The sequence below is a fragment of the Manduca sexta genome, chromosome 7, assembly GCF_014839805.1.
Source record: "Manduca sexta isolate Smith_Timp_Sample1 chromosome 7, JHU_Msex_v1.0, whole genome shotgun sequence".
Taxonomy (NCBI): Eukaryota; Metazoa; Arthropoda; class Insecta; order Lepidoptera; family Sphingidae; genus Manduca; species Manduca sexta.
In genome coordinates this window covers 12,239,266-12,254,581 of record NC_051121.1, presented here as the reverse complement: position 1 = coordinate 12,254,581, position 15,316 = coordinate 12,239,266, and the positions used below count along the sequence as shown (strand labels likewise).

General features: G+C 42.9%; 1 protein-coding gene across 1 annotated transcript; it reads right to left on the bottom strand.

Annotated features, from left to right (window-relative positions):
* Positions 1-2,470: 2,470 nt before the first annotated feature.
* Positions 2,471-11,467, bottom strand: LOC115449047 (neurofilament medium polypeptide). The gene is made up of 4 exons (XM_030176737.2): positions 8,899-11,467; positions 6,561-6,628; positions 2,709-2,868; positions 2,471-2,635 (listed from the first exon to the last, which is right to left on the bottom strand). Exons 1-4 carry the CDS (start codon positions 10,400-10,402, stop codon positions 2,631-2,633), a joined length of 1,737 nt encoding a protein of 578 aa, XP_030032597.2. The 5' UTR covers positions 10,403-11,467; the 3' UTR covers positions 2,471-2,630.
* Between the last annotated feature and the right edge of the window lie 3,849 nt (positions 11,468-15,316).

The window sequence follows — 15,316 nt, the reverse complement described above, 5'->3', positions numbered from 1 at the left end:
GTCCGTGCGTATACTTGTCGGCGCGGCGGTCAATCACCACCAGGTTGGCGGTCTTGGCGGGGTGTCCGTGGTGGTAGAGCCACTTCTTGCCGGCATCGTGCGAGTCCTTGTTCGACTGGCGGTGGCCATGCTTGGCGTGTCCGTCGTGCCCGCCCGACTGCGTGTGCCCCTGTAAAACAAATTGCTATTAGGAGAAACTATACTAAGGCTGTAGTCTAATGTCAGTTGTAGGCGAAATCATCAGACAAAAGAAGATCCTAAAGTATTATCTCTGAAACGAAAAACAGCATAAAATTTAAAATCAAATCTGTAAGTGAGGAAACCTTATGCGCGTGGTGGTGGCCGCCTTTGATAACGTGTCCGGAGTCTCCCTTCGAGTGCTGATGGTGACCTGCCTCCAACCCGCTCTTCTTGAAGTGCCCGCCCTGAAGAACGACATCAAAAATGTATACTCTGAAGCAGATACAAGCTCTTAATAAAAATAATTTATTTAACAACTGTAATACACATAGTCCTAGGCCTGACTCTACAATTAGATAAATCTTGTATCCTGAATATTAAGTCTGTAAATCTCAACCATTGAATTAATCACCCTATTATTATTAACTACATCGGTGATGACGTCAACCATCAGGAGACTTGGTGCAAAGATAATTTCATAGAGCTCAACGATTACTCCACGCAATGATGGTGTTCATTTAGTTAAGAGCTGCGTGCAATGTGACCCACGCCGACCTTCGGAGATCGCCGGTATCAAATGAAAACCAGCCGCTAATCGATTGGTCATACAGTGCAAGCTGCTAGTAGCACGACTCGTTCAACAAGTACATGCAAAATAGGCAAGCCCTCTAGTGACCAGATGATTAAACATACGTGTTTTACGTCCATATAACAAATATGAATATATTTTATTGCTTTTAATGACGAGACGAGCTTGCCATTTGGTTGATGGTAAGCGATACGACCGCCCATAAACAGTAGAAAAACTATCCAACACCTTGAATTACAAAGTATTGTTTGGTATTCCACTGCGCTCGCCATCCTGCGACATGAGATGTTAAGTCTCATTTTGTCCAGTAGTTACACTGGCTACAATGTCCTTCAAACCGGAACACAACATATGTAGACATTGCGGACGGGTGGACTCTCACATACGAGAGACCTACCACCAGTAAATAGAATATATTAGGTCTCATGTAATGGGGGGAGTCTATTGCATTATACTTTGTTTTGAACGAAACATTATATGATTAGATATTAAAATTCTTGCAAAATCATGTGATTAATATATCCCTTCTATCAGGAAAGCATTAGTGACGAATGACAAAGCCAAATTATTGTAGATAATTCCGGTGACACTAACCGACTTGTCATGTAGGACTCAGAACGTACGTTGACATTTCATCGGTTCATTTAATACATTCGAGGAGTGCCTTACGTTATCTCAGTTAATGTACTATCACTATTCTCAAAACTTGTAAGGCACGTTTAGCTCATAAATTATGGTTCATTCATTTGCACGCTCACTGGGCTTCTCTAGCAAGCTGTAAGCGACGCCCCGCGTGAGGGCCGGTGAGAGCGATAGCATCGATGTCAATGCTAAACAAAAAAAGCGACTCCACGAGCGGCCTTCACCTTGTTGCTCAACAGCGTAAAAACGGCAACAGAAACAAAAACACAGATGAGGAGCATTCGTCTACGTGTTGCGTCAGCGCCGCGACGGCGGTGTGGCGCAACGGTGTGGCAACTGTCGCGCGACATCGCGGCCGCGCGGATGTGCAACGAGAGAGCGGCCGCGAGACAATGCGTCGCGCCGCCAGACCGAGACGAACGCCACTACAATGCGGATGATTAGCCGCCTCGTCGGGCTGGTGGCTAAGGGCGGCGATGTAGGTAACGTCCCGAGTTCAATACCCAAGTCTACTAATTTGTATGAATTTCCCTTTCAACAAATGAAAGTTGCCCAGGAATCGGGACTGCCAGTAGTACCTAAGGTAATATTTATAAGAGCTGTTCGTAAGTTTTTCTAATTAAATCTAAATATGAAATTACTAGTATTATTTATATAGGTTTCGCGAAATTGCAATGATTCCCATTGACTAAAGATCGTTCCGACTGCGGAACCCTAAATGAACATATAGCGGTCGATCCAGTGAAGATCTAATTTTCCGTCGATCAAAGTGTTAAATTACTTTGTAGTTATAAAAAGTAAATATTAAGCAAAAGTGTGGCGCAAGCCGCGCCCCTGCAGGGAGATACCTAATTTTTTTAAGCTGTCAGGTTAAATAAAGGCAAGTGCAGTGGAGACCGAGGAAAATCAATCGGCGTGACTTATTTATCTCTCAATACACTTATTTAACATAACTCTAGTCTATCTAATAGTCTTCGTTTCACCATTTACTGCATGAGCATTTAGAATATAACACACTGGCAATGTGCTCCCGAGACATGGTTCAACGAGCTTCCATACCTTCTTGTGCTCTCTCTCGTCGTGGTAGCCGCCATGCTTCTCGTCCTCGGCGGAGTCGCCTTCCTCCTCAAAGAACTCAACATTTTTCTCGTATTCTTCCTTCTTGTGTATGTCGTGGCTGCCCTTGGTGCTGTGTCCCTTCGAGTGCTTGCCCGACTCTTCATACTGAGAACCAATGCTATAATATGAGTATCAAATGTTGGAAACAAATATAAGGGCTGGAGATTGGTGGTAGTACCTTGGCGTTCTTCTTGCCGTGCTCCTCGTGGTGGTGGGAGCCGTAGTGGCCCGCCTCGTCGTGGTGTTTCTTTCTTCTGCCCGCCGTGATCGTCGTACCGGCCCGAGTGGCTCTCCTTGTCAGTATGACCCTTTGCGGTCTTCGTATCCTCATGGTAGCCCTGCCACAGATCGTTATAAATCAATACTATGTCATATACATACGTATTACGATATTAGTATATCATAAATCACAAGTCAATAATACGGCAAGTCTCATACACACATACTGTTATCACACATAATAATAAAATGGCATGCATAAGTAAGTAGGGCCACGACACACGTGACATTTTTAGCATCGGCGATGTACCCGATTACGTCCACATCGCTTAAACATTTAATTGTTATTAGTGTGTTATTAAATGATAACGCAGTATAGAAACTCGCTTACATGCGATACAGTGATCAAATCTCAAATCGCCGATGACAAAAATATATTCAAATTTTGAATGTATTATGCTAGTCAGTACACACATGTCAGCCAACGCACACAGATGTTAAATAAGTCCCGTTTTAAAAAAAAAACTTTAAAGAATTAATTCATCAACAGCCATAAACACTGGATTGGAGTGAAGTCTCACTCCACAGTGGTGTGTGTAGCTCACACCGAGCATCGAACACCGGACGCGAGTGCGGAGTCGCCTCCCGAGTCATCATCGCTTATTAGGATCTAATTGAAATGGTATAGGTACCATCCGGATCCAGAAGGATCCTGACCTTGATTCACAGCCGCTATATGTGCAAGTCGCGCGCCTTATGCGCGAAGATTACCGATATATAGTAGCCATACCACCCAGAACATCGCATCATTATTCTTTGTAACGCTCTGTACTGCCCCATCACTGGAAGATGTAACGTGTAGTCATTGCCAGTAGTTATATCGGCTACAATGTCTTCCAAACATCAACCCAGCAGAGTTTGCTTGACGCCAGAATTGTTACTCATTATTAAAGTTCCTGTCCCTATTTTGTAATAGTAACCATGGTTTGTTGTTAAATGTGATTGGAAATACATAACAAGCCATTCGATTATTTCTTGACAAATCCGCGTTGAAACATGTTCAGACAAAGCGTGTCGTAATGTCGCGGTCGCGGGCGGCGCTGCAGGCTCTGTATTCACTCGCTAATCGACTTCAATTATTTATTTTGATTCTATTCCGTTTATAATAGTTACGAAAGATAAAAAGTTTCTGTTCAATTCTACAAGGCTCCGTTGAATTACATTTCACTAACTGGTATTTCTTTTATTTTTCTGTAAGGAGTCATGAATTTTATAAAAGCATTGTTGAGTTCAGGGCTTTGAATCTAGTGTAATTAATGGATACTGAATATGTCCCTACATTCTCATCGTGACAGTCGCGGAGCAGTACAGTATACGTATTAAAAACTCTGGAAGACATCATTTTGTTGAGAGGTGGGCGTGGAGCTGATAAGAATGTCAATAAATATCTGAGAGCAGTGTTATCCAGAATGATATACTTGATTCGGACCAATAAAATAACATTCTCACAAAACGGTCTAACGGTGGGATGTGAGTATTTATAACGATACCTAATGAGAAACGTAGCGTCAGCGAGATGTTTCTAGATAGACGGCCCTGCACGCGTGCTCGGTGCGGGCTGATGCGCAGGCGCCGATGTTATGACAACACGCATTAGACACAAACAAACATAGAACAATAGACATTGGTTTGGGCACACAATCAGGTTGTTTGATAACATCGGCCCTGTGCGTTACCGTGGGACACTGCTAGCGGCACACCGACACACCACTTACGCGCTGCGGGTAACGTAAGTACCAGGGGGTGGCGTGGCGCCGGGGGGGAGGCGGCGGCGCGGGCGTGCGCAGCGGCGGTGCGCTCGCAACACGCGCCGGCGACACCTTCGGAACAAGCCACGGGCGCGTCACGTCAGGGGCACGCGGCACTTCGGGATATCACTCACTACCTCACGTCGAATAACCATCAAATCATCGGACATTTCAGTTCAAATGTCTTTTCAACGTTACATCTTTATTACAATGAAGTCACCTTTATTTTTTTGTTTTCCCGGACGGATTTTTTTCATATTATATAATATGAATGATTATGTATGTTTCAGTATTTCGCTGTGCACGCATGTTTACATACCACAATATGCCAGCTACGTAACTACATCATCCCATGTCATGTTGATACTATATATATTAACTAAGTTTTTGTTGAGTACGGGCATGGATAACTCCAGTACGAATAATCCGTAATTACGAACAATACTATAAGGCCTACATTGGGTCCCAAATCCGGTGAAACTAATATACTTGTTCCACTCACCCAATTGGTGGTAGCAATAACGCATTTTTTCCCTGCGATACAAAAGAAATGGTAGTTCTCTTGGTATTATCAGCGTACTTCAGAAGGCTTAAAAGACAAGAGATTTTAAGAATGATGAATGAATGAGAGACAAACCATAACGACATTTTCTACAGGATAGAGCGACCAAGTCAGTTAATGATAAATTATAATTTATTTCCGTCACCCATAACACGGCTAAATATAAAAAGATCGATGGTGAGAAACCTAGTTTATACGAATGATTCTTCCTAACCGAATTTAGGCTACGGGTCAAATCTCAACTGAGATCAGCCATGAATGCAGGAGATATTATAGTACACAAATGTATACGCAATACACGGCTCTACGTGCTTTCCGAGGCACGGGGGTATCACTCCGCCAACTTCCTTACTCCGAGTTGCGACTGATAAATTTTTTTTGAAAAGAAAATCCCAGTCACAATTATTTTGGCCTGACACGGGATTCGAACCCAGGACCTCAACGTAGTATTCGTACTCGTAATGTGTACAATTACAACTACGCCACTGAGGCAGTCGGAGTCAGATTAAACGAATATGGGCGAGACGAGTCGTGTTGAGTTGAAGAAGGGAAAGTTATAAATCTTTACTGCTAGAAACGTAAGTCGCGATTTATTAATGAAGACATAAGTTACAATGAGAAATCGAACGTTGCCTGAAATGTTGTAATTACTGAAACCGATGAATGAAAACAAGTATGTGATCACTCCAAGTGTACAATGGAACTACTTGGACACAAAGGAATTGAATTAGGAAATTGATTACTTTATAATTTAATTTCTAATGCAGCGGTCAATCACTTATCTTCCTACATCTTCTAGTCAATTTAATTCCCAACACTCTCACTAGATTCTCATTTTTATTGTGAACTTTTTATATAAAATATTGGACCATTAGCTCACTAAGGTGTTTCAATTGTTAGACGGTTTACCATTGGTGCCTCCTCTGATTATGAATGTGTATACAGTAATAACTAATATATGTGTTGATTGTATTATCCTCACACGTATATGCATTCACACAGAGGCATGATCGCTGTGTGATAGCGCACCCGTCAATGAAGTGCTGACGTCACCCGAGTCAATAGCGACAGCCGCGCCGGCGCCGCCACTGACCTTCCTCAAGCGCATTCATTCACATGCTTTGCCCATTCGCATCCTCTCGTCATCGCCCCTTGCTTACTAACATTCATACCAATGTTTTTAAACAATGTTAAGGCTCCCATTACAAGTGAAAACATTGGATTCCAATTAGAGGGTGTGGTAGCAATTTTATCAATAGTCCTAAGCAAAGAAAGTAATTTTTCCTCAACTTGTAAAATCGAACTAGCATTATAGCATTCGCTGTTACTCACACAATAATAAGGAGTCTTTTTTGTGTATCTATAATATATTAACAGTATCTTGGCTTGTCGTCCTACTATGGAGTATATTTTGTGTGTAGTAAGTATGATATGTGCTCACCTCGTACGCCTTCTTGCCGTGCTCGCCGTGCTCCTCCTCGTGCTGGGAGTGGTATTCGCGACCGCCGCCTGCGGGAGAACACACGTATAGATCATTCATAGAGTTAGTAACTTTGCAAACTTCATCTGTTGACAAATGCTACGTAAGATACTGGAATTATTAAAAAGATCCAATATATTATTAACTGCTGATGAAAACGAAGGTACTGGTCAGAGTCAAAATAAAATAACATGACTTTACAAAGCATACATAATAATTTGTTTTCTGGTCTAAAATAAGACAAACGATGCACTCTGTAAAGGCACTAACCACTCAATCGGTAAACGGCGTAATATTATACACTCACCGTGACATCGGCAGGTGTCGCTTTACGTAACAGCGGCCATTAGCCGTACTAATCATATTTGATCTAGTTTTCAAATGAAAGTGAAGAGAAAGCGTCGTGGCTCGTGGGAACCTCATCAGTGGCTGCGGTCGCCAACGGCACACTACTGCTTTACAGTAAACTCTGGTCGGGTCAGTCAAGTTTGTCGAAATTTTCGGTATATATTTTGACTAGTCTGCCAAATAATATTTGTTACTTATATTATATTTATACGACACGCCAAGGTTTGATGACATTCACCAAGTACAGATAAGTTTAGTTTAGGTTTCGAATAATTTAATAGGATTACATGGACGTCCATAAATTTAAAAAAACAAATATGTTCTGCAGTTCTATATCACTTGTATCCTAAATAAGTCGGTACAATTTAGAGATCGGCCCCTCGTGATATCACAGCTGATTAGTCGCTATGCGAGCGAACTAGAACTTAGTAGACTTGTCCTTACCGATCTGTCAGTCATGTTGCACAAAGCATTCTATGGATGAGCAAGCAAAATCAAAGCCACCAACTCATTAATGTTCCCTGGGTAGTACTCTAATACGAAATTTTTCTACGAGTCTTCAGCTTGGCTCCTTGTATAAATCCCAGGACCACAGGGCTTTCCGTAATCATAGTTGAGCATGAGACGGGCGCACTGTGATTGGCGTGGGCGTTACGCTCCACCGCGCATAGCGACGTGAGCAAACAGTATCTCTGAGCACTTCATCAGACTTTCAATAGCAGTTAATTAAAAACGTGAGGAGTGGCGCGGTCGCTGACCCGCCGCTTGCGACACCATTACGTGCAGCGCGGGTCACAATAGCGTCGAGTTGCTTCAGATGTGCCTCGTGGTGTGCTCGTACTCCACATCACCTCTGTAAGTTACGTCCAGAGCAATGACGTAGAGAATAGAAGGGGATACCATGTGTTCTCTACAGAACTGGCGATTAAAATAGTTATAATGCTAAGACTACGAACGTTCCGGAACATGCTAGGGTATATACAAAATAAGTCTGACGACTCTCGGCATCCACATTGCACAAAATCTGTCGTTGTTTAGCATTGTAAGCATTTTGGTGTTTTTAGCACCTGTTTCGAAATTTAATTCACCCGAGAGGATTGATACGACGGAGGTGTATAGTTATAATAATTAAATGTACTGCATTGAGCCCACACTGCAGTGATATAAGGGCAGAAACAAAATATAATAATTCTGTATAATCTCTTTCCCATAGTAAGATATAAAAGACAGGTGCCTGATGTAAATAAGGGAAAATTTGCATTTTCTCAGAGCGGATTGCTTTAACATATATGAACTAAAGCACTCAATCACGAATCGAATTAGCGTATCGATTAAAATCTGCATCACATCTTCTCTTTTTTCTTTTGTGCCTAGTACATATTTATCACCATTTATTATAAATTATGTTGTACCACTCAAACAGTTGCCAATGAATATATTCTCTATTTATTTTCTTTCTCTGAGAGACATGAATCGACTGGCTGCAGTGCTACACATCTTGATGACAACAAACAAAGAAGCTCGGGAATTCTCTAAGCACCTGGATGAATGGTTTTATCTTTTTAGGTGCAGTAGGTTAAGGCGGAGATTCTCTTCGAGCCCATCTCAAGTAGAAACGCACCTTTACGTATGTAGTAGCCTATATAGATACAACATAACATTGTTTCCTACTAAAACTTTTATAATACTTAGTACATGTATGATCGATGGATAAATTTTTCGGGTAATGTGCGATTTTACGCGGCTGAAATCAAAACCTTGTTGAACATAATTATTAAGCAGCTCAAGACAATGGCGAGCTTACCACACAAGTAAGTAATATTATACTATCTTATGTAGCGTTCCCTTTAACTTTTTAATAAACCATCGACGATGAAGCCAAAATATCTTTCTCGGAGAAAATTTATGTGCACAAGTTACAGTTTGCTATTAAGGTCAAAATATCGTGTACCTTTTTCGTTTTCGTAATCCTCTTGTTTCTTCTTGTCATCTTTGTGGTCGGTGGAGGCGGGCACGGCATCGGCGGCGGGCGCGCTAGGAGCCGATACCGCCGTCACGGGCGCAGCAGGCGCGGGCGCGCTGGCGTGACCCGCCGCCTTGTCCGCCACCGTCTCCGCCACCGACGAGTCCGCTGGCGCCGGCGTCGTAGTCTTTGACTTACGTCGCTTGCTCTTCTTCTTGCTCGTCTTCTTGGGGAAGAAGAGAGTAGGCTCCCCGTTAGATCCTGTGTCGTCGGGCAGCAATGAAATCCTGTCCCCGTCGTCGGCGTCCGTGGGGGGCGTAGTAGCAGCGGTCTGGGTATCACGATATTTTGCCGAGAACTTAGTGGTGGTGCGGCGCACGGGGGGAGCGGTCTCTGGCTCATTCGTGGTAGTCTCGTCACTGTCATCGTCATAGGAAACGTACAGGCGGGGATTTTTGAATACAGATTGCTTGCCCGGCGGCGAGTGCTTGTCGTCGCCCTTGCGGCGCGTGGTGCGGCGCGCGGAGGCAACGGTGCCGGTGCGCTGCGGCTTGACCTCGTATTTGTCCTCGGCGGATGACGAGTCGTCGTCATACTCTTCGTAGTCGGGCACCACCTTCTTGGAAGATCTTTTGCCGCCATACTTGTCGTCTTGGTCCTGTGGCCGTACTCCGTCTCGCTCCCGCTCCTCCTTGAACATCTCCTCCTCTTTGATCCTCTCGGAAATTAGTTTTTGCTCCTCAGCGTGACGCTCTTTCAATTCGTCGACGCTGCTGAGTATCTTGGCTTTCTTCGCTTCGTTCTCTCGCCGCTCCTCCTCTGATAACTGTGGTTTCTGTTTCTCCGCGGGGGTGTCATCGTAATCCGCTTCCTCTTCGTCTTCTTTCTTCGTTGCTTCTTGTTTGGGTGGCTCAGTACTCGGCTCTTCGGCCGCTATCTCGGCGGCGTCAGCTGCGACTTCTAAACTAGCGACAGGGGCCACAGCAGGAGCGGCAGCACGAGCAGGAGCGAGAGTAGGTGGTCGTTCCTTCTTAGGACCTAATACATTCAGTATGGGGCCGCTGGGTTCGCGCGTGATAATTCCCACCACGCCGTCGATGTCGGATATGTCAGTATGGTTGAGCGGTGCGACCTGCTCAGCTGGCTGTACCCCACGATTCAAGTCCGACCACTCTTTCTTCTCGAAGTCATCCTCGTTGTCACTTTCGCCCTGCCCCTTATCATAATAGTCATCACCCTCAGGCTCAGCCACCGCTCTCAGTATAAAGTTAACAGGCGGTGCGAGTCTCTTCTTGGGCTTCACTTTCTTCTCCACTTGCACGAACTCACCCAAATCCTCGCCATGCTTGTTCTTAAACGGCACCCAATCGGGGAAGAACTCGCTAGAGCTGGTCTGCGGCGCGGCCTCCTTGTCACTCACTTTGCCTATGCTGTGTGTGTACGCGATCGCCAACAGGACGCTGGCCAGTACGAGCACTTGTGCGTGCACCATGGCGCTTATAGTGTCATCCCTCGCCGGGCGGCAACAATGGAGGGCTAGGGAATGTTTCGCGAGGTTTGTGTCGCGTGTTCTGTGTTTGCGAGCGACGAGCTGCGAGACGATGTGATGCGGGCAGCGGCGTGGCGAGCACTGCCCGCTGCGCTCCCAAACACTATTATTTATATTGTTTGTAAAACGATTCTCAACGGTAAAGAAAACTATCGCGTTCAAAGAATTATATGGAGCTGCTACTCACCGCGTTTCTCGAGCGCTCCCAAACCTGGACGCGGCTCGGCTAGTGACAAGCTTATCACTGACTGGATTAAATCACGCGAAATTTTCAGACCACTCCTCATGGATTAGCGTATTTTCGGACTCCGATTATAATGCTCTCGGCGTTAAATCAACAAACACTACAGTAGAATCCTAGTCCAGAGGCCAGACATCTCCGGCCTCGTCGGCGTTACAACAATGTTGCGTGCTCACGGTGGTAGCGGTCTTATCCATATTATACCGCGCTTAACCCGACGGAGACACACTGTGACACAGTGCCGTGAAATCTGCATTTGGCAGCGGTGGAGCGCACAGAGCGGCGTGCATCCACCACACGCTGAGGTTCGCGCGTCGACCGCACCGCCACCGCGGTATACTATTGGTAAAGAAGGATGAGAGGTGACCGGCGATCGACACGCCGCCGCCGGCGGGCGACACGCCCGTGTGGTGCGACTCGCGCGATCTCGTCCATTGTTACTTAGCTTCTTGCTCAAACGATTTATCGAGAGTAAGCGTCAAAAAAGTGAGGCAATGACCTTTGGCGTGACTAGTGCGCTGGAATACTGGATATGTCTCACCTGCAGTGACCCGCACGCCTGCACAGAATCAGACCCGCCGTTACACATCATTCTAGGTTTCAATGGGACAGCTCGACTGAGTTCTATTTGAAAGAAAAAAATCAACTAATAGATTTGCTGTTCCGATTTGACCTACATCCGCTCCGATACGATAAGTTCGGAAAACAACTCAAAGTCTCATTCATTTGAATGCTTCTGATTACAACTAGCGTACTGAAAGATAATTGCATCTTATATCCTTGCTGATATTATATTATGCTCCTGCTTTAAATTATCCATTGTTTGTATCAACTTCAGTAGCTTGTCCCAGTTGAACGCCCTTCGAATTATCGGTTCCTCACACCAATTAAAACCGTTCTGATATGTCAGTGTCAGTGTGTCACTGTCATCTTATCTATGCGTCATTGCAAGGGCCGTCACTTATCGGAGCTAGTGCTAACCGAAAGACCCGAGTCGCGAGTGATTGTGCTTGATAATAGGTACCTCGAGCGTCTCGCAGCTCACGAGTCCTGCTAGCAGTTTAGTGTAAAAAAGTGTAAGAGATGAGGCCGAATTTCTTTGTTAGAAGTTAAAAAAATTCAAGTTTCTGTTGCCGCTGCGGGCGATACGAGACAAAGCTAGTAAAGAATTAGATAGAATTCGTGTTTTCGTACCCTGCGCTTAGACGAATGTTGGTTTGTGTTGACTGTGCCGACACGACAGCGATTTTTCATTTGATAATAAGTACTTAAGTAAATACAATTCGACTTCAAATTCAAATGCAGGTAGTACCACAATCGTGCTTCTCAAACTGATTATAATAAGATTGAAATTTTATTATCCGTGTCATTTCAGTTATAATACTCTGCCGCCAGAGGGCGCGCGCAGCGGCGAGCGGCGACCGCGGACGCTCCGCCGCGACACGGTCTTATTGTGCGATGTGAAGTGCATCCTTGCTCAACAGCAACCTTCGATTTTCTATATGTTTTTGTTCAAATGATGCAATAGTTTTTATAAATACACTGATAAGACAGGAGCGGGAGCAGAGCGGGCCTGTCTACCAGCCCGACCACTGGTATATTTTCACTCACTCTTGCGTATAGTCTGTGTTATTCGGTATCAATAGGATTGATGTTTCGCTACTTTTATTTTAGTACGGATTCTATGCTCTTCAGAAAAATACTGAGCTATTATAAACAGTATAAGCGCCTTGCGGTCAGCGTCACCACTGGTTCTGCGGACGGCCCCAGCCATGCTCACCGGCGGCACGTTGCGTGCGGCGACCGCACACAACACTTTCGCGTTCCACGGATTGTTTTTTATCAAAATTCATAAAAACCACTAGTGGAGCCTGCAGCTGCGTTCTGCAGCTCGTCTCGGACACACACCATCAGTCCAAGCTAAAATTACCTAAAGATAGTTTTAGTTTCCATTTAAAATACAAATTGAACGGCGTATTCAGTTTTATGATTTTTTTTGTCCCTGTTTCCGGACAAACGTGCGAAGCGCTAGCGCACGGATCACTAATATATTTATAGCGGTCAGCTACCTCCTTATCAAATCTTTGTGCGATATATAATTTGATTAGTAAGTGTGAACAGTCTGATAACAGTACTACTCGTGCACACCCCGCCTCCACGACTACACAAATATTGAACAAATCGAAAGCAAATAGATGATAAGAGTGTGCGCACACTACGAGATAGACAGCTAAGGCAGGTAATAATATAATATGAAATAAATATAAATTATATAATATTGTAATATAAATAAATATTAAGTACTGATTTTATTTTATTAGCTGCGGAGGAGCCCGTCAGTCACCTCATGTTGAGTGATCTCCATGAACCGTCACATGAACCAAAAGTACAAAGTTTAATACAAATTTAATTTCAGTACATTATATATTATATAATACATATGTGCCATTTTGTTTGATTACTTTCTGCCATCTTTTAGGAAGTGCCATTATTCCGCTGCTGTAGAAATTTTGGGACTTCTGATAAAAAAAAACGCGACATGTAGTTTTGGCAGTCCTCTCTTAATGACCTGACACTGCCCAAAGAATTCTAAAGAGTCCGAAACAGGTAGAAATCCGAAGGTGCGAGGTCAGGGCTATATAGTGGATCCATTAACACCTCCCGGCAAAACTCTCTTAATTTTTGTTGAGTGGTTTTGTTGAGATGTGGTTTAACGTTATCGTGATGAAAGACCACACCCTTCCTATTGATAAATTTTGGCCGCTTTCTTTCAACTTCTTTCTTTAATCTCTTTAGTTGTTAGCAGTGGTGATTTGAATCGATCGTTCTGGCCGGCGATAAAAGCTCATATGGAACAATGCCCTTCCAATCCTAACATACACACAGCATTACCTTATTGCGAGTTGACCCAGGTTCTGCCACAGTCTGTGAAGGTGTGACCGAACTTGTCCACGATCTTTTCCATACGATCTAGTCGTCCGTGATCCAATTTTCATCATCAGTTATCAATCTCTTCAAAACGGTTCGGTTTCATTACGTCTAAAAAATCGCATGTGAGTACATAGTTCATTAGGTTTCTTTCAGTGAGCTCGTGTAGCACCTAAATATCAAGCCGTTTTTGTGTACCCAGCTTTGTTCAAATGGGTCAAAACTGGTTTTTTTGTCATTTCTCAGTTTTTCAGCTATATAGAAACAGCAAGATCGACATATCAGTATGTCGATCGTGCTCGACTTTTTCAATAATGGCATCCACTTTATTCGTAACAGAGCGACCTGAGTGAGGTGCATCTTAGACATAATGACCAGATTGAAAACGCTTAAACCAACTTTGTGTATCTCTTACTGACACTGCGTTAGGTCCAAAAACATCACAATTTCAATACGCGGTTTGCGCTACATTTTATCCTTTTTTATAAGACAATTTTAAAATGTAACGAATTTCTTCATTACATTCACTGATTTTGTCATAAAGAAAGACAAATTAAAAATAGCTAAATCAATATCTTACTAATGTGTTTGTCTTTGAAGTTATAATTCTTTGGTGCGTTAAGGTTATAGCTTAAGGTCAATTTTTCATACATGGATATTTCGGCCTTTAAAATTTAATACGACGAAATTTTAAAGGCCGAAATATCCATGCATATTAATTATTTTTACGTTTTTCTTTCAACTGCGAGAACTAATCACTAACTAGACGTAAATTTAAATTCTTTACTTGTCAACACTTGTTTAGTTACCCAGATTAAAGGTGAAACAAAATGTATGAAAAATGGACCTTAAGCTATAACCTTAAGGAAAAATGATGAAAGTACATTTATACTACGCATGCGCACACCGTCACGATAAACCGACACCATGAAATTAGCTTCATAAGTTAAATTATTACATTATTATTTAATATGTCATAAGTGTACAAATAAATAAATAATAGATACAAATAATCTATACTTATAATAAATCTGTAGAGAGGTCAATTCTGTACATGAAATATATTTCCGAAATAACTATCAGGGGGTGATTAGGGATCGATACTGATGCCAAAAATGCAATTAGTAAAATTTTTGTCTTTCTGTCTGTATAAACGTTATAGAAACAAAAACTACTCGACGGATTTTAACGAAACTTGGTACAATTATTTGTCATACTCCTGTGCTGGTTATAGTATACTTTTCATCACGCTACAATTAATAGGAGCAGAGCAGTGAAGAGAAATGTTGGGAAAACGGAAGATGTTACTCCATTTTTTAAGCTTCCGTCGCGTGTGCAACCTTAATGGTTAAAGCTACACAGAAATCATGTATGACGGAAATGTTCTCCTTAAAATTATGTAAAAAATATCCCAGGACAGCATATGTCTATCTTTTATGGTTGACTCACAATAACACGTGTAAGTCCCGATAGCTTAGCAGTTCGAAGCTTTCTCATTATATTTGTCTACTCTTACGTTTATAACACTCTCAGTCATCCCTATTTAAAAAGTTAACATTATTAAATATTCCATAAAAAAGAATCATAGAAATCGTTATAGAAACACGAAAGTTATACATGAAATACGCTAATAATAAGCCATCATGCGTGAATACTGAATCATGCTATAAGGATTATTTTTGTATATA